Here is a 27,587-nt window from a genome sequence, read left to right on the forward strand (position 1 = left end):
GGCTATTCTCCCTGCTTATGAGTTAGTCCCTGAAGCTTACTGTCAGACGTTTAGGAACTTATGAAGATTGACTGGGCAGACATATTTAGAATTTGAGAGGGTGAAGCAAATTACTTTTGTCCATTGGATACGGGCATTAAAGATAGAAACCACATATGAGAACCTTCAAGAATTGACTCTCTTAGAGTTAAAAAAAACTCCATTCCTTCAGTGGTGAGAACTCGTATAGATAACCCGAAAGTTTTGAAAGCTAGGCAAGTAGCAGAGATTGCTGATGATTTTGATGAATAAACCAACCTATTTTGTCGTTCAACCCCATAAACCCAAGAAGGATAGAAAGTGGTAGAATGAAAGGAAGGCAAGTAGCTGGGGACAAAAAGGAACAACTGGGAATTTCCCAGGATCACCACCTCAGGTCAGTAAGGAAGGTGCTGCAGGTAGAAGTGAAGTTCGCAAGCCAAAGTGGTGGTGTTGCAACAAAACGGGTCATTTATTCAGAGTGCTGGAAATTGCGAGGTAAATCCATAGGACTTGTTGGGGTATGCAAAATTAGTGCAGAGGAAAAGACTCTGACTGAGAGTACAGCAAACCAGGCTATAGCTTTAATGACAGCTGTGAATGTGAAACCAGATACCAAAACTAAGAGGAGTGCAGAGGTTCAGAATAAAATGCCTAAGGGTTATAGTGAATTTTTGTCAAAGGGGAGAGTAACTCCGTATCCTGTACGTGAGGCAGGAAAACCTATCATTATACTCAGATACAGGAGTGACCCAAACACTGTTGCTGGGGAAAGATATGAGACCAGAGAGCACCTTGAATGCTAAAGTTTTAGTTAATGGTATTGGAAGGGAGTGTATACCTGTACCTTTGCATCAAGTATGCCTAGAGAGTGATTTAATATCTGGGATAGTAACTGTAGGTGCTGTCTACAGTTTACCAGTAAAGGGAATTGATCTCCTAGGAAATAATTTGGCTGGATCAAAAGCATCAGTTTCTCCTATAATTACAGAGGAACCAAGTGAAATTAAGGAAACTGAGCAATTACAGGAACAAGTTCCGGGAATATTTCCTGCGTGTGTTGCTACCTGAGCAATGGCTAAACAGGATCCATTGTCGGAGGTAGAAGGGGCACCACAAATAGATAGCCAAGCATCTAAAACCTTATTTGGGGATTTAAATAATTCAAATGAGATGTTTAACAGATCGTCTATCGTTGAAGCACAGCAAGCTGATCCAGAGATATACCAAAAAGCGCAGACAGCTCTGTCAAAAGCTGAGGCGAAAGGCGTTCCGAAAGGCAAATGTGGTTTTGAGGAGGAAATGGAGACCGCCTCATAGACCTGTCAATGAAGACTGGACAGATGTTGAACAGATAGTAGTAGTACCTAAATATCAACCAGGATTATTAAGGTCAGCACACACTATTCCTTTTGCAGCACATTGGGGAATTCGGAAGACCAAATCACAAAACCGGGGGATGACATATTAGTAGTGTTACCATCACAGGGAGAACCATTAAAAGCACGGTTCAGTGGCCCATATAGAGTGATCAAAAGAGTGGGAAAGGTAGATTACTTGATTGACACCCCTGATCACGGGAAGAAGAACCGGTTGTGTCACATTAATATGCTGAAACAATATTATTGCAGGGAGGAGGATAAGAGGTAATTGGGACTGTTGAGAAGGAAAAGGATAATGAGGATGAGGCAGAAGTAGGCTTGGGAAACTCTCAGATTGTACCTCCAACTGTCCAATTAGCGAATACAGAATGACTAGGAAAATTAAACAATAGGCTTTTACACTTAGATGCAAAACAGCGTGAAGTCCTAACCAGGGTTTTCACAACGTTTCAAAAGGTTTGTAGGGATAAACCAGAATGTATAACCTTAGCCACACACGATGTGGATATAGGGGGAACCATTCCTTTAAAACAACATCCTTGTCGCTTTAGGTCCAGACAGACAGGCCCAAGTTGAAGCAGAGGTACAATGCATGCTGAAGGGCAGCTTAGTTGAACCTAGTCAGGACAGCTGGAATTCACAGATGATCTTGATGTCTAGACTTGGTGGGTCGGCTCAAACTTGCATAGACTCTAGAAAAGTCACTGTGGTAAAGAAGGCAGACTCCTACCCAAATTCCTATTTAATAGACTGTAGGGACAGAGTGGGCAACGCACTGTATCTTAGAGACAAATGTGTTGGAGGAAACCTGTCAAATTCCTTTGACACCCCAGGGTAAGAAACAATAAGCTTGTGTTACACCGGACAGGGTTTTCCAGTGTCAAGTGATGCCACATAGGTTAAGGGGTACTCGAGAAACTTCAGAGAATGGCAAACCTAGTCATGGTTATTGCTCCTAGCTGTGTAGTTCACCTGGCTGAGGTGATGGACAATAGGGACACTTGGATGGAAAACACGGAACAATTGGAAGACTATGCTTGTAAATTTGAAATGGGTTAATTAGGACAACCTTTTTAAAAAAAATTTAAAGCCAAAATGTTCTCGTGGAACTTGTTGCTGTAGTCTTACCATTTTAGAAAAGCGTATGCCGAAAATGTGAAAAAAAATTTAGCTTTTTTTTTCCCCAAGTTGTATTTTTTACCCGTTGTAATGAAACGCATTCTAGGAATGGTGTTTTTCTGCCAGCGGCGGAGGTGTTATGATCCTGTAGTTTTTTGGGGGCAAGAATGCGGTGTGCCTTTAAGGCTGGGAAGAGGAGCCGTACTGCTTTAAGGAGCAGGCTCCAGAAGCTGAGTCAAAGAATGCATTTTCGTTGCCCTGGGATACAGCCATTCGGAGACTGAATTCAGAGGTTGCATTCTCGTTGCCTTGGATATAGCCACTTGGACTGAGCAGCGAGAGATACATTTGTTACAATTTAATTTTGAACTTACTAAGAGGAAGAGCAGGCAGGGAGATGTTGCTGAGCACAGCGGGTCTGGTGGTCTGAAGTGCATTTGCTTCTATGCGAGAAGTATAACAGGGAAGGCAGATGAACTTAGAGCTTGGATTAGTACTTAGAACTATGATGTTGCTATTACAGAGACTTGGTTGAGGGAAGGACAGGATTGGCAGCTAAATGTTCTGGGATTTAGAAGCTTCAGGCGGGATAGAGGGGGATGTAAAAGGGGTGGGGGAGTTGCATTACTGGTTAAGGAGAATATCACAGCTGTACTGCGGGAGGACACCTCGGAAGGGTCATGCAGCGAGGCAATATGGGTGGAGCTCAGGAATAGGAAGGGTGCAGTCACGATGTTGGGGGTTTACTACAGGCCTCCCAACAGCCAGTGGGAGGTAGAGGAGCAGATATGTAGACAGATTTTGGAAAGATGTAAAGGTAACAGGGTTGTAGTGGTGGGTGATTTTAACTTCCCCTATATTGACAGGGACTCACTTAGTGCAAGGGGCTTGGATGGGGCAGAATTTGTAAGGAGCATCCAGGAGAGCTTCTTGAAACAATATGTAGATAGTCCAACTAGGGATGGGGTCGTACTGGACCTGGTATTGGGGAATGAGCCCGGCCAAGTGGTCGAAGTCTCAGTGGGGGAGCAGTGATCATAATTCCGTAAGTTTTAGGGTACTTGTGGATAAGGATAAGAGTAGTCCTCGGGTGAAGGTGCTAAATTGGGGGAAGGCTAATTACAACAATATTAGGCAGGAACTGAAGAATTTAGATTGGGGGCGGCTGTTTGAGGGTAAATCAACATCTGACATGTGGGAGTCTTTCAAACGTCATTTGATTTGAATCCAAGAACGGCATGTTCCTGTGAGGAAGAAGGATAAGTTTGGCAAGTTTCGGGAACCTTGGATAACGCGGGATATTGTGAGCCGAGTCAAAAGAAAAAGGAAGCATTCGTAAGAGCTAGAAGGCTGGGAACAGACGAAGCCCTTGAGGAATATAAAGAAAGTAGGAAGGAACTTAAGCAAGGAGTCAAGAGGGCTAAAAGGGGTCATGAAAAGTCATTGGCAAACAGGATTAAGGAGAATCCCAAGGCTTTTTATACATATATAAAGAGCAAGAGGGTAACCAGGGAAAGGGTTGGCCCGCTCAAGGACAGATGAGGGAATCTATGTGTGGAGCCAGAGGAAATGGGTGAGGAACTAAATGAATACTTTGCATCAGTATTCACCAAAGATAAGGACTTGGTGGATGATGAGCCTAGGGAAGGGAGTGTAGATAGTTTGGGTCATGTCGTTATCAAAAAGGAGGAGGTGTTGGGCGTCTTGCAAAGCATTAAGGTAGATAAGTCCCCAGGGCCTGATGGGATCTACCCCAGAATACTGAGAGAGGCAAGGGAAGAAATTGCTGGGGCCTTGACAGAAATCTTTGTATCTTCATTGACTGCAGGTGAGGTCCCAGGGGACTGGTGATTAGCCAATGTTGTTCCTTTGTTTAAGAAGGGTAGCAAGGATAATCCAGGAAATTATAGGCCAGTGAGCCTTACGTCAGTGGTAGGGAAATTATTGGAGAGGATTCTTCGGGACAGGATTTACTCCCATTTGGAAACAAACAAACTTATTAGCAAGAGGCAGCATGGTTTTGTGAAGGGGAGGTTGTGTCTCACTAACTTGATTGAGTTTTTTGAGGAAGTGACAAAGATGATTGATGAAGGAAGGGCAGTGGATGTTGTCTATATGGAATTCAGTAAAGCCTTTGACAAGTTCCCTCATGGCAGACTGGTACAAAAGGTGAAGTCACACGGGATCAGAGGTGAGCTGGCAAGATGGATACAGAACTGGCTCTGTCATAGAAGACAGAGGGTAGCAGTGGAAGGGTGCTTTTCTGAATGGAGGGCTGAGATAGTGGTGGTCTGCAGGGATCAGTGCTGGGACCTTTGATGTTTGTATTATATATAAATGGTTTGGAGGAAAATATAGCTGATCTGATTAGTAAGTTTGTGGACGACACAAAGGTTGGTGGAGTTGCGCATAGTGATGAGGATTGTCAGAAGATACAGCAGGATACAGATCGGTTGGAGACTTGGGCGTAGAAATGGCAGATGGAGTTTAATCTGGACAAATGTGAGGTAATGCATTTTGGAAGATCTAATACAGGTGGGAAGTATACAGTAAATGGCAGAACCCTTAGGAGTATTGACAGGCAGAGAGATCTGGGTGTACAGGTCCACAGGTCACTGAAAGTGGCAACGCAGATGGATAAGGTAGTCAAGAAGGCATACGGCATGCTTGCCTTCTTCGGTTGGGGCCTAGAGTAAAAAAATTGGCAAGTCATGCTGCAGCTGTATAGAACCTTAGTTAGGCCACACTTAGAATATTGCATGCAATTCTGGTCGCCACACTACCAGAAGGACGTGGAGGCTTTGGAGAGGGTACAGAAGAGGTTTACCAGGATGTTGCCTGGTCTGGAGGGCATTAGCTATGAGGAGAGGTTGGATAAACTCGGATTGTTTTCACTGTAATGACGGAGGTGGAGGGATGACATGATAGAGGTTTACAAAGTTATGAGCAGTATGGGCAGAGTGGATAGTCAGAAGCTTTTTCCCAGGGTGGAAGAGTCAGTAACTAGGGGACTTAGGTTTAAGGTGCGAAGGGCAAAGTTTAGAGGGGATGTGCAAGGCAAGTTCTTTACACAGAGGGTGGTGAGTGCCTGGAACTTGCTGCCGGGGGAGGTGGTGGAAGCAGGTATGATAGCGACCTTTAAGAGGCATCTTGACAAATACATAAATAGGATGGGAATAGAGGGATACGGTCCCCGGAAGTGCAAAAGGTTTTAGTTTAGACAGGCATCAAGATCGGCGCAGGCTTGGAGGGCCGAATGGCCTGTTCCTGTGCTGTATTCTTATAGTGGAAAAACAGTCTGCTCTAACAGAGAAGACACAGACAGCTGGGTGTTAGCACCTGAAAGGAATGCTCTCAGACCATTTAAACTGAAGGAAGAGAACTGAGTCTGTTTTATTATTCTCTCAAAATTCTTAAAGAGTCAAGCAAAACAGAGATCTCTGACAATTGAAAATGAAGGAAGGGAAGCCAAATTGTTTCATTAAAAAGTGTTTGCAAGTTGTTAATCGTTGAAATTCATCGCTGGAGAAGGAAAGCATCAAATTCAACTTCTAAATTAGACTACGGACTGTTCTACTGTTGAAGAATCTTTTTCTCCTCCCATCAGACGGCTGAGAGGACTTCAAGCAACCTTGGACTGTTCCGCATCCGGCAGAAGCATAAATCTGCAAGACTACAATTTTTTCTATTTTAAATATTGTTTATAATCTTCATAGTGTTTAAGAATTTAGTTTTTCCTAATAAATTTGTTGATTTTAACGACACCTGGTTTGGTTAGCCTCATTCGGGGGTTAATAGATGGTGCAATTTGGCTGGGTCCTTCTTTAATTTGAAAAGTTTTAAAATGTTATGTTAGGCGATCTGTGGAGGGACGGGATTGAATTAAGAGTGCATTTCTCCCACCACAGTCAGAATCGTATATTTTGATTGGGAGCTTTGACTGGAGCGGTCGATCATAACAACACACAGATGTTCTGAAAAGTCTGCCATGTCCACAGTACACCCACTACTGCGTGAGCTACATTTGAGAAAGGGACCAAATGATTTTTAAAACTTTACAGCAATGTTTAAAATACTATTGAATAGTTGGCACTACAATGATTTTATTGCTCCAGCAAAGCTAATTAGTCCAAATGATGCAAGCAGTTATGACCTGGATTAAGTTCTTTTGTGTAAACAATATAATTCAATTCTCAGCTTCCTACTTCTTGAGGTATATTTTTTGAAGATGAGGTTTAAACAGTAAGTTACATTTGTGGGCCTGTATTTTTAAGTTAACACTCAAATGTGCTTTTATGTAGATTAAAAATTAATTGGCAGATGATGAATTACAGCATCAAAGACCTGAAACCACATTTATTTGCTACAAGTGCAATCTCCTGATGTCATATGCAGCAAAAGTGTTCATGGATTCACTGTTCCTGTTGTCAACATGATTATGCACAGAATTCAGTGACCAAGTTCCTTATTCACAAAGAACCCAAAATGTTCTAAAAGGAGCTTTATGCATTCCTTAAATAATCTACACACTAGTCTTTTTTTCCCTAGTTAGTATCAGTATCATTCTTGGCCCTTGGATACTTTCATTTCATTTCAGTTTGGCACCAAACGTCATTGGCTTTTTCTGGTGGTAGCACTATATTCAGGAAGTCCCTGTCTTGTTAAAGACAAGTGGTTTCACATTCAATCTTTTCATCTATCCATTTGTGAATATTAGCTTATTCATCTCAGTAAATTAAATACTCTAGCTGATTTTGAATGAACTTAAGCAACCTCTGCATTACAAAATGGATGTTTAGAATATATTAAAATCTTGCATCTGCATATACCTCCTGGCTACGAAACATGTGTAGCAAAGGTTGCTAGAGATCAATCAGCAGTGAAAACCCTGGCTAATTTTCACCTCTAGCCCAAGAGCGCCAAAGGTAAGCTACCACTGCCTTAACTAAGATCAGTGAAATCGGCACAGACTGATCTGTATTTCTCGCTCAAATTATACCACCAACAGTAGATTACATAAAATTGCATAGAAATTACAGCACAGAAACAGGCAATTTAGCCCTCTCAGCCTGTGCTAGCTTTTTTTTTATCCTCCCGAAGAACTGTATTCCGAGTGTGGTAATGAGCTGCAAGTAATGAACCATCTGTTCCACTGACAACTCTTGTCTGAATTCTTTGATGCTACTGACTTTGCCAAATACAACAATAATGCCAAACCATGTGTAGCCTTATGGTCAGTTGGTCGCACTCTTGCCTCAGAGGTCATGGTTTCAAGTGCTACTCCAGGACTGGAACACCCAATCTTGGCCTGTGTTCCATTGTGGTACAGAGAAGTGCTGCAGTATTGAAGAACATTTAATCAATGGTTGTGAGATCTTATTGTACACAACTCACTGGGCTAACATGGGGTTTTGTTCAAAGGCCTCTGAACTTAACTTTTCAAACTGTTTCCAATAGCTCCCAACCAGAAATGTTGGGTTATCAGACTAAAAATTTCAGGGACCAAGCCAAGGGTAATGGCAATAAGAAATTTTAAGTCATTGGTACTCAATATAATAGTTATATTGATACCTAGGTAATTTTCTATGTTTTGTAGTGTTTTATTAGATTTTAACTGAACTTGCTGTAACCTTCACTCCTCTTGTATTTGATGTTTCAGTGAATAGAGGAGGTATGTGGGAAAACTGCTCTTGTACATTTTTAAAAGTACTGATTACAAAGTGAAAATCATTTTAAAATATCTTTTGAGTTGTGATTCTGGTTAAAACCTCTTCAAAGTGCCTGAAATCTGGCATTCATTTGTGCACTTTCTGTATAGTAAATTGGATGTTGATTTGACAAGTACAGGTATATCTGAAGAAGGAATAAAACTCGCAAGGTCTTTGCAAAACATGCGTGAACCTGACGTTCAAGAACAAAAGTTGTGACTGGTCTAAACTAAGTCATGCAGAAGTTTCCCACTGTCTGAAATGTCTTTGTCAACATTTTTTTTAACCAGCACTACCAAAAAACAAAGTAACAAATCATATAGTGTGATTGACCTGACTCAGTTAGTAGCACACCTGCTTCTAAGTCAGAAACTTGTTTCAAGATGTAGTTTAAAACTTAGTTTATAATGTAGGATGGCATATAACAGCGGTACTGAAAAGTACAGCATTGTTGGTGATGCTACCATTCTGAAATGTTAGAACGTAGGTATTAATAACCCCACCGTTAATATTCTTCTATCAACTAGCATTACCAAAATAGGTGAACAGATGATTCATCTCATCACTCACCATTCATCTCTACTTTAACATCCTATTTGACCCTGAGCTGAGCTTCCGACCCCTTATCCACTCCCATCACAAAGACCGCCAATTTCCAGATCAGCCTGTGCCCCTGCTTCAGCTTATCTGTTGTTTAAGCCCTCAACCATACTATTGTTATCTCCCACCTTAACTATTCCATTGCATTTCTGGACAGCCTTCATCAACTTGAATTTATCTAAAACTCATATCCTAACCCACACCAAATCCCGTTCATCCGTCATCCCTGTGCTCACTGACCTATATTGCTTCCAGGTCTTCCGAAGCCTTGTGTTTTCTTTCCTTTTAAGCAAATCTTTGATTTTCTTGTGTTCAAATCCCTCCACGACCTCGCTGCTCAACTTGCATTTATAATGGTGGTTTTAACGTGAAAAACACCCAAGGCACTTCACGAGCATTATGAAACAAAAGTTGACACCCAGCCACATAAGACATTAGGGCAGAAATCTTGGTCAAAGAGATTGTTTTTAAGGTGCATCTTAAAGGAGAGAAGAGAGGCATAGAGGTTTGGGGGGAATTCCAGAGGTTTGGACCTCAGCAGCTGAAGACACCGTTACCATTGGTGGGGCAATTAAAATCGGGATGCTCAAGAAGCCAGAATTGGAGGAGAGTTATAGGGCTAGAGGAGGTTACAGCTATAAGTAGCGACTCCATGGAGCATTTGAAAACAAGATGAGAATTTTTAAATCAAGGCTTTACATAACTGTAGGCCAACGAGCACAGGGGTGCTGGTTGAATGCGACTTGGTGCAAGTTAGAATATGGGTAGAGTTTTGTATGAGCTTGAGTTTGAGAGTAGAAGAAGGGAGGCCGGCCAGCCTCTTTGACCAGATGTTAAGTCACCGGTCCTAATATCTCCTTTGGAGTTGAATTGATCTTTGTCTGATAATGCTCTTGGGAATGGTCTTGGGACATTTTCCTATGTTAAAGAAGCTTTATAAATGGAAGTTCTTTAGATTAAGATAGTGAAAGCACAATTACATTTGCTCTCTTTTAATTTTTTATGTCAGTGACAACAGTTGCTCATTCATTTGTCTTTCTGCAAATAATTGAACAAAATGATGAAGCCAAGCCAAGTACGTTATTTAATATAATACAGAATCCTTTTTAGTTAAGAATTATCCAGGTTATTAATGCTACTTATTTAGCTGTTTCATCACTTCAAATATTTATTTGATCGCAGAAAGCTATAAAATTCTGCCTTTAAGAATATATGCATCTGTAAGTTTTTTTTTTAGCTGCACAAGTAGAAAGAGTTGTATCTTGCAGAAATACAGCAAGAACTGGACTGATAAGTAGCAAGTAACATTTGTGCCACACAAGTGCCAGGCAATGACCATCTCCAACAAGAGAGAATCTAGCCATCTCCCCATGACATTTAATGGCATTACCATCGCTGAATCCCCCACTAGCAACATCCTAGGGGCTACCATTGACCAGAAACTGAACTGGAGTAGCCATATAAATACCGTGCCTACAAGAGCAGGTCAGAGGGTAGGATTCCTGCAGCGAGTAACTCTCCTCCTGACTCCCCAAAGCCTGTCCACCATCTACAAGGCACAAGTCAGGAGTGTGATGGAATACTCTCCACTTGCCTGGATGGGTGCAGCTCCAACAACACTCAAGAAGCTCGACACCATCCAGGACAAAGCAGCCCGCTTGATTGGCACCCCATCTACAAACATTCACTCCCTCCACCACCAACGCACAGTGGCAGCAGTGTGTACCATCTACAAGATGCACTGCAGCAATGCACCAAGGCTCCTTCGACAGAACCTTCCAAACCCACGACCTCTACCAACTAGAAGGACAAGGGCAGCAAATGCATGGGAACACCACCACCTGCAAGTTCCCCTCCAAGTCACACACCATTCTGACTTGGAACTATATCGCCGTTCCTTCGCTGTCGCTGGGTCAAAATCCTGGAACTCCCTTCCGAACAGCACTGTGGGTGTACCTACCCCATATGGACTGCAGCGGTTCAAGAAGGCAGCTCACCACCACCTTCTCAAGGGCAGTTAGGGATGGGCAATAGATGCTGGCCTAGCCAGCGACGCCCACATCCCATGCATGAATTTAAAAAAATCTAAATTTAATGTGGGTTTCTACAATTTCAAAACGGCTTGATTTCTTTCCCCTGAGGTAGTGAATGAAGAAATCGTTCTTGAAAATTGCAAGTAAGAATCTGACATAGTTTTACCCACTCACTTAAAATTTGTCTGTGGCAAATAGTAATGCGGGCAAGTGTTTGGACCCAGGCAAGATAAATTGGACAAAAGCAAAATACTGCAGGTGCTGGAAATCTGAATTAAAAACAGAAAATGCTGGAAGTATTCAGCAAGATTGGCAGCACCTGTGGACAGAGAAGCAGGGTTAGCTTTTCAGGTCGATGACCTTTTCATATCAATTGGAAATTTTTCTAAACGTTAAGAAACTAGGAACTGTAGAGGAGCAATGAGATTTGGGAGTCCATGCTCGCCAATCATTAAAAGTGAGTAGACAAATACAAAAACCATTCAAAAAGGCTTTCAGATGAGAGGTTAAACCAAGGCCCCATCTGCCCTTTCAAATGGATGTAAAAGATCCCATGGCACTCTTCCGAAAAAGAACAGCAGAGGAGTTATCCCTGGTGTCCTGGCCATTATTCATCCATCAACTAATATCACTCGTGCTTCTGTTGTATAGAGCCTTGTGTAGACCGCATGTAGAGGACTGCATTCGGTTTTCAGTACTGCATCTCCAGAAGGATATACAGGCCATGAAGGGAGTGCAGTGCAGATTCACCAGAATGATATCAGTGCTTCGGAGGTTACATTTATGAGGACAGATTGCATTGGCTTGTATTCCCTTGAGTATAGAAGATTGAAGGGTGTTCTAATCAAGGTATTTAAAACGTTAGGGAAGATGCAGATAAACTATTTCCTCTGGTGGAGGAATCAAGAACAGGGGGCCGTGATCGTAGTATTGGAGCTAGGTCATTCCAGGGAAAAATCAGAAAACACATCTTCACATGATGGTTAGTAGGAACCTGAAACTTCATCCCCCAAAAGACTGTGGTTGATAGGACAATTGGATCTTTCAGGACTGAGATTTTTACAAAAGCAAAATACTGTGGGTGCTGGAAATCTGAAATAAAAACAGAAAATGCTAAAAATGCTTGGCAGGACAACAAGCATCTGTACAGAGAAACAGAGTTAACGTTTCAGCTCTATGACCTTTCATCAGTACTTTATTTTTAGGTAAAGGTATCAAGGGATATGGAGCAAAGGCAGGTAAATTGAGTTGAGGTGCAGATCGACCATGATCTAATTTAAAGGTGGAGCAGACTCCAGGGGCTGAATGATTTCCACAGAGGAACAGGAGTAGGCCAATCTGGTAAAGTGGTTATGCAAGCATTGTGCTAACTCAGTTCAAGTTGCTAAACTTCAAAATTAGTGTGCTGTGTACAAGCCAAATAAGCAGTGTTATCATATCATTTGTTCTTGACACAGTTTTTCAAAGTATTGCTTAACATACTTTTAGACTGAGATGTAATAATACACTTTGTCATTTCAAACAGGATCCCAAAGCCACTTCCATCTCTGAAGGTGAATGTGACACCCGGGAGGGCGAGACTGTAGTAATGAATTACAAGCCATCCCCACTGCAGATGAAAATAGGTAAGTTGCAATATCTGAATACAATATTGGTTTTATTTAATACTCAGCTTCCATTATGAGCAAGTCATTGGTTACCTTTATATCCACGTTCAGCACTGAACTGTCCATTTTTAATATGGTACTACAGTTGAATTGAATATACTTTAATCTGCTTGCCAATATATTTTATTGTGGCACAGTTTTGCTGCAGTTTCATGCCCATGGGCACAGTACACACATTTAACTGCTGTAAAATGGCTCTAAATTTAGTTCACAAAATAGAAAAGGAAAATCCCAGCTCTGAAGTAATTTTAAGTCGTTGTGTGGCAAAATACGGGAATTTAAAGATCCTCCTATTATTCCACTTTGCTCTCCTTATCAGACGTGCTAAAATACAAAGTGTATGAAATTATCTCTTAAAATACACAATATCCAGCTCAACTATTTTGATACTACAAGAAATCTGTGCTATAAACATTGAAGAATTCTGCTGATACAGGCAAAATATTTACAACACTTCATTTATATTGCAGTGTGTTATGGCAGATGGTGTTTTTTATATAGTTTCTGTATTGAAATTTGCTGTGACTGTATTCAAGCAATCAGTGGACACTGTCAGGATTCTCTTGTCTGATGAAACATAATTGACAGTGGTGTTTCAAACATGACAGGAGTTGATATGTGATCAGCAAATCTCTGACAGTCCAAACAATGGAGAATGTGCAATAAAAACAAGAAATGCTGGAACCACTCAGCAGGTCGGGCAGCATCTGTGAAAGGAGAAGCAGAGTTAACGTTTCGGGTCAGTGACCCTTCTTCGGAACTGACAAATATTAGAAAAGTCACAGGCTATAAGCAAGTGAGATGGGGGTGGGGCAAGAGATAACAAAGGAGGTCTAGATTGGACCAGGCCACATAGCTGACCAAAAGGTCACGGAGCAAAGGCAAACAATATGTTAATGGTGTGTTGAAAGACAAAGCATTAGTACAGATTAGGTGTTAATACACTGAATATTGAACAGCAGCAAGTGCAAACCTGAAAAAAAACAGTGGGTAAGCAAACTGAACAAACTAAGATGAAATGAAATAAATGCAAAAAAAGATTGTAAAAAATGGAGAATGTGCCTTCTGCTTAACTGTTTAGATTGATCCCTGAGTCTTGATAATATTTGAGATAAATTTCAGTTTTATAAAGTACATTGCAGATTTTCCTAGTGCTAGCTTTCCGTAACTACAAAACATTTGGTTCATTCAAGGCAAAATTATGGAGGAGGAATGAGGCAACAAAAGCGCTGAACGTCAGTATGTATGAAGGCTGTAACTCGGGTGGTGCTGTATATGGGCATCAAAACCATATAGAACTGGCTGATAAAGGATCACATAATGTGGAAAATATTCTGTTCACGGATTTCCTGAAGACTGACACAACACTCCAATGTCACAATTTGGATTACTTTGTCCCACTCCTAAGCTGGCAATTTTATGTGTGTTCTACATTTGTGCAATACCAGAATATTTTATAGTCAATTGTGTATTTTATCTTAAACTATCAAATATCATAAGTATTACTTAAGCTTTAAAATAACATTTCATGTCAGTCCACAAGTATAGTATTTTAAATTGTCGACTTTCAGCGATATGTTCATCTTTTACAAATCTTTTTTAGTCTGCAACTAATTATGGTGAACTTAGATCATGTCTTTGAAGAAATCGTATTATTAAAGCTGTTTTTTTTTCCTTGGTGGGCACAAGCACTTTTTCCTCCCTCCCCTTTTTAATTTCTGTTTGGGTGACATGCCATTTATCTTACCAGGGCTGTTTTTAAATTTGAACGCATTGAGCAAACTACAGCTACATAGTTTGTATGCATAGCAGAGACATAGGGAAAAGATACGTTAATCTAAAAATGTCATTAAACATTTGTTTTTAAACCACTTTCTGGTTTGTCTGTTACGAACACAGGACTTGAGAGCAGGAGTGGGCCATTCAGCCTTTTGAGCCTACTCCGCCATTTCATAAGATCATTGCTGATCTGGTTGTGGTCTCTACTCGATTTTCCTGTCTGCCCCCCCATAACCCTTGACTCCCTTTACTATCAAAAATCTATCTAACTCTGCCTTGAATAAATTCAGTGACCCAGCCTCCACTACTTACTGGGGAAGAGAATTCCACAGACTAACAACCCTTTGAAAAAAAATTCTCCTCATCTCTGTCTTAAAAAGGAGACCTCTTATTCTTGAACTGTGTCCCCTAGTTCTAGTCTCCCGCACAAGGGGAAACATCCTCCCTGTATCTACTCTATCAAGCCCCCTCAGGATCTTCTGTTTCAATAAGATCACATCTCATTCATCTAAACTCCAATGGGTATAGGCCCAACCTATTCAACCTTTCTTCATAAGATAAGCCCTTCATCCCCTGGAATTATTCGAGTGAACCTTCTCTGAACTGCTTCTAATGTAGCTATATCCTTTTTTCAAATAAGGAGACCAAAACTATACACAGTACTCCAGATGTGGTCTCACCAAGGTCCTGTACAGCTGCAGTAAAACTTGCCCACTTTTATACTCTATTCTCTTAGCAATAAACCCCACCATTCCATTTGCCTTTCTAATCGCTTACTGTACCTACATACGAACCTTTGGTGATTCATATACCAGGACACTCCGACTGCTCTGTACCACTGAGTTCTGCAATCTCTCTCCATTTAAATAGTATATAGCCTCTCTATTCTTCCTGCCAAAGTGGACAAGTTCACATTTTCCCCCATTATACTCCATCTGCCAAATTTTTGCCCACTCACTTAACCTATCTATATCCCTTAGTAGACTCTTAACCTCCTCTTCACAACTTACTTTCTTTCCACCAGCAAATTTAGTTACCATACATTCATTTATGTAAATTGTAAATAGTTGAGGCACCAACACTGATTCCCGTGGAGCCCACTAGTTACAGCTTGCCAACCCCAAAAAGATCCATTTATCCCGACTCTCTGCTTCCTGTTAGCTAACCAGTCCTTTATCCACGCTAATGTGTTGCCCCCTACACTATGTGCTCTTATCTTGTGTAGTAACCTTTGATATGGCACCTTATCAAACGCCTTTTGGAAATCTAAGTATGTCACATCTACAGGTTCCTCTTTATCCATCTTGCTTGTTCCTTCCTCGAAGAACTGTAATAAATTAGTTAAACACTATTTCCCTTTCACAGAACAAAGAACAAAGACCAGTACAGCACAGGAACAGGCCATTCGGCCCTCCAAGCCTGCGCCGATCTTGATGCCTGCCGAAACTAACAACTTCTGCACTTCCGGGGCCCATATCCCTCTATTCCCTTCCTATTCATATATTTGTCAAGAGGTCTGTTAAACGTCGCTATCGTATCTGCTTCCACCACCTCCCCTAGCAAATTAAACAATTAAACTTTGCAGAAATCTACTTGCTGCTAAATGCAAAGGACCAGCGTTCCCACTAAGCTGCTGTAAGATTTTTGTGTGTTTTAGATGGGATGTTGACGAACTTTTGACCCACAAGGTACAAACTCTGGCTTCTTAAGATAGAGAGTTTAAGTACAGCAAGAATATACAAGCAATGCTTAACCAATGGCAGTAGTTATACAGCAAGATATACTGTGTCCTCGGCCCTTGCCTTCCGAGCTGCTGTGGTGCGCCTTCTTTCTTGAGGTGCTCTGTTGCCTGTAGGTTGGTTTCTTCCTGAATCGGTGCACCCAGAGTTATCCCAGTACCTGCCATTTATGGCCCCCTCCGGAGGTTCCTTCCCTCCAGATTAGGTTATAGTCCACCTTAACCATTTGGTCAGTATGACCTTACCTTCTGTGCATTGTCCCTTCTTGACGAGCTTATAACAATCAGATTACTGCAGTTTTCTTTTATTCATTCATGGGATGTGGACATCGCTAGCCAGGCCAGCATTTATTGCCCATCCCTAATTTCCCTTGAGAAGGTGATGGTGAGCTGCCTTCTTGAACTGCTGTAGACCATGTTGGGTAGGTACACCCACAGTGCTGTTAGGAAGGGAGTTCCAGGATTTTGACCCAGCGACAGTGAAGGAACAGCGATTATAGTTCCAAGTCAGGATGGTGTGTGACTTGGAGGGGAACTTGCAGATGGTGGTGGTTCCATGCATTTGCTGCCCTTGTCCTTCTAGTTGGTAGAGGTCGCGGGTTTGGAAGGTGCTGTCTAAGGAGCCTTGGTGCATTGCTGCAGTGCATTTTGTACATGGTACACACTGCTGCCACTGTGCGTCGGTGGTGGAGGGAGTAAATGTTTGTAGATGGGGTCCCAATCAAGCGGGCTGCTTTGTCCTGAATGTTGTTGGAGCTGCACCCATCCAGGCAAGTGGAGAGTATTCCATCACACTCCTGACTTGTGCCTTGTAGATGGTGGACAGGCTTTGGGAGTCAGGAGGTGAGTTACTCGCCTCAGGATTCCTAGCCTCTGACCTGGTCTTGTAGCCACTGTATTTATATGGCTACTCCAGTTCAGTTTCTGGTCAATGGTAGCCCCTAGGATGTTGATAGTGGGGGATTCAGCGATGGTAATGCCATTAAATGTCAAGGGGAGACAGCTAGATTCTCTCTTGTTGGAGATGGTCATTGCCTGGCACTTGTCAGGCACGAATGTTACTTGCCACTTATCGGCCCAAGCCTGGATATTGTCCAAGTCTTGCTGCATTTCTACACAGACTGCTTCAGTATCTGAGGAGTGACGAATGGTGCTGAACATTGTGCAATGATCAGCGAACATCCCCACTTCTGACCTGATTGAAGGAAGGTCATTGATGAAGCAGCTGAAGATGGTTGGGCCTAGGACACTACCCTGAGGAAGTCCTGCAGTGATGTCTTGGAGCTCAGATGATTGACCTCCAACAACCACAACCATCTTCCTTTGTGCTAGGTGTGACTCCAACCAACCGAGAGTTTTCCCATTGACCTCAGTTTTGCTAGGGCTCCTTGATACCATGGTCGGTCAAATGCTGCCTTGATGTCAAGGGCAGTCACTCTCACCTCACCTCTTGATTCAACTCTTTTGTCCATGTTTGAACCAAGGCTGTAATGAGGTCAGGAGCTGAGTGGCCCTGGTGGAACCCAAACTGAGCGTCACTATGCAGGTTACTGCAAAGCAAATGACGCTTGATGGCACTGTTGATGACAACTTCCATCACTTTACTGATGATTGCGAGTAGGCTGATGGGGCGGTAATTAGCCAGGTTGGACTTGTCCTACTTTTTGTGTACAGGACCTACCTGGGAAATTTTCCACATTGCAGGGTAGATGCTAGTGTTGTAGCTGTACTGGAACAGCTTGGCTAGGGGCGCGGCAAGTTCTGGAGCACAGGTCTTCAGTACTGTTACTGGAATATTGTCAGCACCCATAGCCTTTGCAGTAGCCTTCAGTTGTTTCTCGATATCACGCGGAGTGAATCGAATTGGCTGAAGTCTGGCATCTGTGATGCTGGGGACATCAGGAGGAGGCCGAGATGGATCATCAACTCGGCACTTCTGGCTGAAGACTGTTGTAAATGCTTCAGCCTTATATTTCGCACTGATGTGCTAGGCTCCCCCATCATTGAGGATGGGGATATTTGTGGAGCCACCTCCTCCAGTTAGTTGTTTACTTGTCCACCACCATTCACGGCTGAATGTGGCAGGACTGCAGAGCTTAGATCTGATCCATTAGTTATGGGATTGCTTAGCTCTGTCTATCACATGCTGCTAACGCAGTTTGACACGCAGATAGTCCTGTGTTGTATCTTCACCAGGTTGACACTTCATTTTGAGGTATGCCTGGTGCGGCTCCTGGCATGCCCTCCTGCACTGTTCATTGAACCACGTTTGGTCCCCTGGTTTGATAGTAATGGTAGAGTGGTGGATATGCCGAGCCAGGAGGTTACAGATTGTAGTTGAGTACAATTCTGCTGCCCACAGCACCTCATGGATGCCCAGTTCTGCATTGCTAGATCTGTCCGAAATCTATCCCATTTAGCACGATGGTAGTGCCACACAACAGGATGGAGGGTATCTTCAGTGTGAAGGCCGGATTTTGTCTCCACAAGAACTGTGCAGTGGTCACTCCTACCAGTACTGTCATGGACAGATGCATCTGCGGCAGGCAGATTGGTGAGGACGAGGTCAAGTATGTTTTTCCCTCTTGTTGGTTCCCTCACCACCTGCCGCATACCCAGTCTAGTAGCTATGTCCTTTAGGACTTGACCAGCTTGGTCAGTAGTGGTGCTACAAAGCCACTCTTGGTGGTGGACATTGAAGTCCCCCACCCAGCGTACATTTGGTGCCCTTGCCACTATCAGTGCTTCCTCCAAGTGGCGTTCAACATGGAGGAGTACTGACTCATCAGCTGAGGGAGGGCGGTAAGTGGTAATCAGCAGGAGGTTTCCTTGCCCATGTTTGACCTGATGCCATGAGACTTCATTGAGTCCAGAGTCGATGTTGAGGACTCCCAGGGCAACTCCCTCCCGACTGTATACAACTGTGCCGCCACCTCTGCTGGGTCTGTCCTGCCGGTGGGACAGGACGTACCCGGGGATGGTGATGGCAGTGTCTGGGACATTGTCTGTCAGGTGTGATACTGTGAGTATGACTCTCTCAGGCTGTTGCTTGACTAGTCTGTGGGACAGCTCTCCAACTTTGGCACAAGCCCCCAGATGTTAGTAAGGAGGACTTTGCAGGGTCGACAGGGCTGGGTTTGCCGTTTCCGGGTCCTAGGTCGATGCCGGGTGGTCCGTCCAGTTTCATTCCTTTTTATTGACTTCATAGTGGTTAGATACAACTGAGTGGCTTGGTAGGCCATTTCGGAGGGCATCTAAGAGTCAACCACATTGCTGTGGGTCTGGAGTCACATGTAGGCCAGAGAAGGTAAGGACAGCAGATTTCCTTCCCGAAAGGATATTAGTGAACCAGATGGGTTTTTACAACAATTGACAATGGTTTCATGGCCATCATTAGACTAGCTTTTAATTCCAGATTTATTAATTGAATTCAAATTCCACCTTCTGCTGTGGTGGGATTTGAACCCATGTCCCCACAGCAATACCCTGGCTCTCTGGGTTACTAGTCCAGATATGACCCTACCCTCTGTACATTGTCACTGCAGACAGCTTGATGGCCCAAGTCATTGTCACACAGTGGGGAATGTTTGCTGTCCCCATCAATATTCTAGTTTTGAATGGTCTCTGAATATTCTTATTTGCATTATCATCCTTGGTGAGGCCTACAAGTCTATCCCTTATTGTGACTGAGTCTGTCTTGGTTGAAATGCAGAATGGGTATCCGGTCACATAGCAACGCTACTTATGCTATTACAATTAACACTGTCTCCCAACTACAGTATACCAATATACATTTCACATTTAACAATGTGATTCTAAACACAAAGTCCATAACGTAGTTCTAATTGAATATATTGATATAACTATTGCCAAGTATCACCACAACATCACATGAAATCATTCTAATTTAAAACATAGCACCTCGTGTGTTTTATCAGACCATAACCTACATAGATTCATCCAACAGATAAAACATGATAGAGGTTAACCCTTTAATTCCCACACTATGTGGCCGCAGCGTACAAGTGAAACAGGCTCTTCCAATGTTCCCTTTAACGTGCACAAGCGTGGCCACACTAATCTTAAAGTGATCGTCCAGTGCGACAAACGGGCTGCGGAAACCGAAGAAAAATTAGAAGGTACATTGCAAGGGGCATACGCTACAGATACCACATTAACTAATATGTACAGGCTAAGATTATTGTCCAGGTTTTTTAGATATATAAAAAGAGAATAGGTAAAGTTAAATATATCTCAAAAATCTGGATTGAAAGTTTAAAACAAAAATATGTCTATAACTCAGCTGGTTCTTCGATACACTCTTGATACATTACGTGAGGTAATTTCTTCGGTTTCTGTTCTCCCTACACTCTCAAGGAAGCTAGGCGAGTCAAAGACTCAGCCACAAGACTTTTTCCTTTGCAGATGGGCAATATCTTTGTACATAGTGGGGAGTTAAGTTTTTAAATACCTTGGTAGACAAAGTGGTAATGGTAATAGAAATTGCTGGCTTCTTTCACATACATCCCTGAGATGTGGATTCAAAGGAATGTGGGAACGTTGAACCCCATTCAATGAGATTATGGCTGATCTATATCTTAACTACATCCACCTGCCTTGGTTTCAGTTTCTTTTCTACCCTGTATAGTTAAAAAAAAAATCTATTAATCTCAGACTTTGAGCTAGCATCTCCTGCTTTTTGTGGAGAGATTGCATAAACAAGACTTGTATTTCCTGGAACATAGAAGGCTAAGGGGTGATTTGATTGAAGATTTTAGGATTTTGAAAGGAATTAATGGGGTAGATAGATAGAAGCTTTTTCCACTGGTGGGGAAGTGTTCCACGTTTCTACGACGCTTCGTGTGAGGCTGTTTCCTGACTTATCACATGAATGGCAAAGCTCTGATTTTAAGATTATATCCTCGTGCTAGAGTCAACCACCGGCAGAAAATGTTTCCATCTACCCTATCAATTTCTTTCAAAATCCTTAAAAAAAAATAATTAATCTTTTTATATTCCAGGAATGTAAGCCTAGTTTATGTAATCCCTCATAATATAAGCCTTGGAGCTGTGGTAGCATTCTGGTAAATCTGCACTGTGCTCCTTCTAAGTCCAATATAGCGTTTCACAGTGTATAGCTGTAGCAAAAGTTCCTTCCATTTATATTCTAGCCCTCTAGTTATAAAGGCAAATATTTTTTGTAACTAACCTCTACATTTTAGTAATCTGTGTACAGGGACCTGTACATCTCTCCGGACTGCCGCTGATTCTCGCTTTTCACAATTTAAATGACATTCTGGTCCTTACTTGTTTTAGTCCAAAATGGGTGACCTCACTCTTGCTTGCATTGAAATCCATCTGCCACAGTTTTGCCCACTCCTTAATCTCACAATGTCTCTCTCTAATTGTATGCTCCCATCTGTGCTATTTACTATACCACTAATCTTTGTCATCAGAAAACTTGGATATGTGGCTCTCTATTGTGTTACCTAAGACATTAATGAATATGGTGAATAAATGAGAATCCCGCACAGATCACTGTGGGACACCACTGGTCACTTCCTTCCAATTCAAATACGTACCCATTATCCTTACTCTTGCCTAATCGATCTCTAAACAAGATCAGCTTTATTTTTTTCTCTTATGTGGAACCTTATTGAATGCCTCCTTCAAAAAATGCAATTAGGTTCATTAGTCATGACCTACCCTGTACAAATTCATGTTGGCTCTCTCTAATCAGCTCAAGTTTCTCGTAAGTGCTCACTCACTTTATCCATAATTATAGATTCCAACAACTTCCCCACAATGGGTGTTAAAGTAGCAGGTCCATAATTTCCTGGTTTTCTCTCCTCTTTGGAAAAAAAAAAGGAGCTACATTTAGAATTTTCCAATATAAAGGAACAGTTCCCGAATGGAAAGAGTTTTGGAAGATTGTGGCTAAAGCACCTGCAATTTCCTCAGCTACTTCCTTTAAAACCCTGTGGTGAAAACCATTAGATTCTGGGGATTTGTCAGTCTTTTGTGTCATTATTTTTCTAATACTAATGCTTGCTTACATCAATTTAAAAAATACTGCATTTATGTAGCACCTTTCACAACCTCAAGATGTCCCAAAGCACTTTACAGCCAGTGAAGTGCTTTTGAAGTATAGTCACTATTGGAATGTAGGAAATGCTGCAGCCAGTTTGCACACAGCAAGCTCCACAAACAGCAATGTGGTAATGCCAGATTTTGTAATGTTGATTTAAGGGCTAAATATTGGCCAGGACACTGGGAATAACTGCCCTACTCTTCGGAATAGTGCCATGGGATCTTTGTATACCCATCTGAGAGGGCATCCGAAAGACCACATCTCCGACACTCCAGCACTCCCTCAGAACAGCACTGGAGTGTCAGCCTAGATTTTTGTGCTCAAATCTCTGGAGTGGGACTTGAACCCACAACCTTCTGACTCAAAAGGTAAGACTGTTACCAACTGAGCCATGGCTGACACAGATTTACTGAATTTCAGTCCTCCAACAACTATTTGTATTTATATAACAACTTTAACACAAAATGTCCCACGGTGCTTCATAGCATTAATAAAACAAAACTTAGCACCAAGTCACATAAGGAAATATTAGGGCAGGTGACCAAAAGGCTTCGTCAACGAGGTACATTTTAAAGGGTGTCTTGAAGTACAGAGAGAGAGAGGCAGAGATGTTCAGGGAGGGAATTCCAGAGCTTAGAGTCTTGGCAGCTGGAGGCACGGCCACCAGTGGTGAAGCAATTAAAATGGAGGATGAGGATGCTCAAGAGGCTGGAATTTACAGGAGCGCAGACATCCTGGAAGGTCATGGGGCTGGAGGCGATTACATCGATATGGAGCGGCAAGGCCATGGAGGGATTTGTAAACCAAGATGAGAACTTTAAAATCAAGGCGTCATTTAATCAGGAACCGATGTAGGTTAGCGAGCACAGGGATGTTACATGACTCATTATTAATTTCCCTGGATTGTCAGGTATATTATCCTCTTCCTCTGCATTGAAGACTGACATAAAGTAATTATTCAACAATTCTGCCATTTCTTTATTTTCATTTGCAGTAGTACCACCTTCTGTTTTTAAAGGGCCTATGTTACCCTTTTTTCTTATCTTGTTTTAATTTTGATGTCACAAGTTTCTTTTCATATTCCTTTTTACTGCTCTTGCTATCGTGTTTTTATCTTCCTTCCCTGCTCTCTTTTTCTCTCCAAGTCCCCTAGCTTTACACTATTCTTTGCACTTTTATATATTTCCTTTTGTTTTATATGATCCCTCACCTCTTTTGTCGATCATGGCTGTTTTATGTGGTAAGTAGAGGTCTTTTTCCCCCCCGCAGGTATACCTAACCATTTTTTTTTTTGGACACCTCCCACTGTTCATTTGTAGTTTCACCCAGTGAGTTTTGGCCAGTTTGCTGTCACCATCTCTGTCTCATCCCATTAAAGTTAACCTTCCCAAAAGCTAGTTTCTCTTTTTTAATCCTAACATTGAGTTCGATCATTTTATGATCACTTAGATAAATGTTCCCTTACTAGTAGATTATTAACTATTTAGGGATAGGCAATAAATGCTGGCTGAGCCAGTGACGCCCACATCCCAGGAACAAATAATTTTTTAAAAATTACTAAACTCATTATGAAATTTAGTATGGCCTCCTTGTTTCTAGAATATATTGATCCGGAAAATTATCTTGAATGCACTCAAGAAATTCACTACCTTCCTAAATTGAGGTGTTCCATTCTTCCCAATCTATATGAAAGTTAAACTTGCCCAGTAAAATAACTGCTTTTGCTACAGCCCTGTCTAATTTCTGAATTAATATATTGTACCCCTTCATTGCTGCTATCAGGCTTATAGACAACTCCCATTACAGTTTTTAGTCAGTTCCTCAGTTCTAACCATACAGTCTCTAATGATTTGCTTTCTCTTATCTATAATCTTGTCTTATTAATGTAATTGCAGTGGGAACTTGCATTTGAAATTTAAGTGTTATGGCAGTGTAGTGATTGTTACTGGGCGAGTGATCCAGGGAGCGAGAGTTCAAATCCCACCATCCCGGACAAAGCAGCCCGCTTGATTGGCACCCCATCCACAAACATTCGCTCCCTCCACCACCGACGCACAGTGGCAGCAGTCCGGACCATCGACAAGATGCACTGCAGCAACGTACCAAGGCTCTTCAGACAGCACCTTCCAACCCCACGACCTCTACCACCTAAAAGGACAAGGGCAGCAGATGGATGGGAACACCACCTGCAAGTTCACCTGCAAGTTCCCCTCCAAGCCACACATCACACTGACTTGGAACTATATCGCTGTTCCTTCACTGTCGCTGGGTCAAAATCCTGGAACTCCCTAACAGCACTGTGGGTGTACCTACCCCACATGGACTGCAACAGTTCAAGGAGGCAGCTCACCACCACCTTCTCGAGGGCAGTTAGGGATGGTCAATAAATGTTGTCCTAGCCAGTAATGCTCACATCCCATGAATGAATAAAAAAAGAATTTGAATTCTGTTTTTTTTTTTTAAATCCAGATTTTTTTTTTTTTAAAAGGCAGCATTATTAAAAGAGATTATGAAGCTGTTCAGTTGTCTTTTTTTTAAAAAAAGCAATGCTGTACTAATGTCCTTTAGAGAAGGAAATGTGCTGTCCTAGCCCAGTCTCACTAATACATGACTCCTGTCCCATGACAACATATAATTTAGTTTGCTTTGTTATATTGCAGAATGTATGAAAATGTTTATTGATTATTTGATACTTCTGAACATTATGGTGGGTGGAGCACTTTTAGAAGATGAGGGAGCAAATGTTGGAAAAAATGACTAAGACCCAACCAAGGTGCAATATCCTGTTGTCTGACTGACCACCTCCAGGCGCTTATCCGTTGTCTCTCGAGATAAGGAGGTCAAAGAAGAAGATACTGAAAATCACAAAGCCTAGATTATCTATCTTCAACTCAAAAAGGGAGGACAGAAGAACATGACTTTTAAAACTCAGTATATACCCTTGAAGTTTGCATATTAAACAGATATTTGAACATGTGCAGCTTTTTGTTCAAACCAAAGGTATTTGTGACTTGGAAGAAAAGGTCTGATGAGCTTGCCGTTAATGTGCTTGAATATAACATGAAATACTTCACTTCCAATAAAACTATCTGAGAAAGGTAGTTTTATTACAACTATTTGTACTTGCAGTGCTAAGGGAATAATAATTACAACAAGTCCTGACACCCTACAGTATGATCTGTGACTGCAGTCTGGCTGTTACATATTAAAATCATGATTTTGTTACTTGACTGCAGAGATCCAAGGCCACTTACTGTGACCTCATCAAATTCAAGTACAGTGCATCATAATTACAATATAATAATTGCTAATGATTTTGCTGCTGTTTGAAATTATATTTATCATTAAACTGCACTGTCACGTTCTATATCAAGATCTTATTCTACAGTGGTAAAAGGCTAGAGGGAGGAAAAATGAGTTATTTATAGCTTAGGACTTAAGGTGGAAGTTGTAGTAGCCCTATATTGGCAATGGACTGATGTAATAAACAGCAAAATGATTTGAAGTAGGTGTATTCCAGCTGTAAGGGCACGGATTAGCAAATTTGAGTTGACATTTAAAGTCATACATTGTTGTTTTTCTACAATATTTTGATTTTGCATTTAGTTTCATAGCAAGTTGCATGCCAATTGAGGAAGCCCAGAAATGGAGTTGTTCTCTGCCATACTGTCTGAGGACCAGAGTGATGCAAAGCTGCAAAACTAATGAGCCCCCTCTCTGGGTTCCCCCCCACCTGCTCCCCAGTCTTTCTGGGTCTCTGGGACCGCCTGCCCCAGTGTGTGTGTGTGTCGCTCTCTGTCTCCCTCTCTCTGCCTTTTTTTATTCTTTCATGGGATGTGGGCTTTCCTGGAAAGTTCAGCATTTGCTGCCCATCCCCAATTGCCTTTGAACTGAGTGGCTTGTTCGGCTATTTCAGAGGATAGTTAAGAGTCAACTACATTGCTGTGTGACTGGAGTTACATGTAAGCCAGACCAGGTAAGGACAGCAGATTTTCTTCCCTGAAGGACAGTACAACAATCCAGTAGTTCCATTATGATTGCTAATGAGACTTGCATTTTATACCATATTTATTAATTAATTGAATTTAAATTTCCCAGCTGCCCTTGTGGGATTTGAACCCCTGTCCCCAATGCATTAGCTTGGGCCTCTGAAATACAAGTTCAGTGATATCACCACTAGAGGGAGTGTGTGTGTGTGGATGGGCCTGTGTGTGTGTCTGCCTCGCCCACTCTCGCGCTCACTGTCTGCATCGCTCACGCCCTCCCCACTCCCACTTTCATCTGGATACCCCAAAGTGCTTCACACATGTCAGAATTACAGAAACTGCAAAGATAAAAGATAATTTATTTTTGATTGAATTGTTTGAGATAAGAATATTGACAAGGACCCTAAGTGAACACTCTACTTTTTGAATAATACCATGGGATCTTCAGCATCCTCCTGAGCCATGGGCAGACAGGATCTTGCTTTAACTTCTCATCTGAGTAATGACTCCTTTTGACACAGCAGCAAATCCCTTCTAAACCACTGTATTGTTGGCCAAGTTTCATCTGATTAAGTCCTAGAGTGGATCTTGAATCCACAACCTTCTGACCACAAAATTCCATGCTGACAGGCATTCGTCTTTCACCCAGCTGAACCATTGGGCTGATTTTTTTTTTTAAAGTGTGCATAGATATTGAGTCTTCATGGGAGTCGTTACCTCATTGCTTGTGTAAATTGACTTTGATGACCACTTTTGCCTGAATTCTAACCAAAAATTATCAAATCTAAGTACAGATTGCACAAAGTTGCCTGTGGTATTCTCTCCCACCACTCGCTCAGTGGTGCTTCTGATGTTAAATTGGGGTAATCTGGTAACACCAACTTGCTTCCGTGGCTTTGTATAATACTAATGTACCATACTAAAATGCTGGGAACAGAATTACAATCAGCTACAAATTGGGAGTTCTTTGAAGGCTGAGTCTTTATTTGTTTTTCCTATCCTTCCAAATCAAGGTGCTGAAAACAAATTCTCATTAGCACAACACATAATCAGTTTTTTCTCTAAGGTAGTAAGAGGATGATTCCTGCTTCGTGACAGCCAGGCAACTGCTTTTGAAAATGAGCATAGTTACTCTGAAGAGTAATTAAGCTCCTCCAGAAAAAAAACAAATATTTTATGAGGAATGAAAATTCTATAAATAGATGCTCTTTCTTCAAGGATAGTTTAAGGTTCCTGTTTCAATCCCAATTGAGGTTTCCTATGGAGTGAAAATGCGGGCTGCTGCAGTAATTGCCAGATTAATAATTTTCTAGCATAGTATCCAATCTGGCACTTAAAATTCACAATCATGAAGGACTGTGGATGCATAATGCCTCTTATTACTATGGTGCATGTCTTTTCGGTGAATGGTAAATCAAAGGTGTAATGTGTGAAAGCAAAATTATCACTTTGTAAAATATCCAATT

General features: G+C 41.8%; 1 protein-coding gene across 2 annotated transcripts in view; it reads left to right on the forward strand.

Annotated features, from left to right (window-relative positions):
• fam219aa (family with sequence similarity 219 member Aa) overlaps positions 1–27,587 on the forward strand; it is a 77,037-nt gene that overhangs the window by 10,893 nt on the left and 38,557 nt on the right. For both annotated transcript variants that reach the window (XR_010975030.1, XM_068031505.1), the window contains exon 2: positions 12,386–12,485. Coding sequence is in view for 1 of the 2 variants with exons in the window: in XM_068031505.1 (XP_067887606.1) it covers positions 12,386–12,485 (100 nt within the window). In the remaining variant the exon portion in view is untranslated. The remainder of the gene's footprint in view (positions 1–12,385; positions 12,486–27,587) is intronic.

This window comes from Heterodontus francisci, chromosome 1, assembly GCF_036365525.1.
Source record: "Heterodontus francisci isolate sHetFra1 chromosome 1, sHetFra1.hap1, whole genome shotgun sequence".
NCBI lineage: Eukaryota > Metazoa > Chordata > Chondrichthyes > Heterodontiformes > Heterodontidae > Heterodontus > Heterodontus francisci.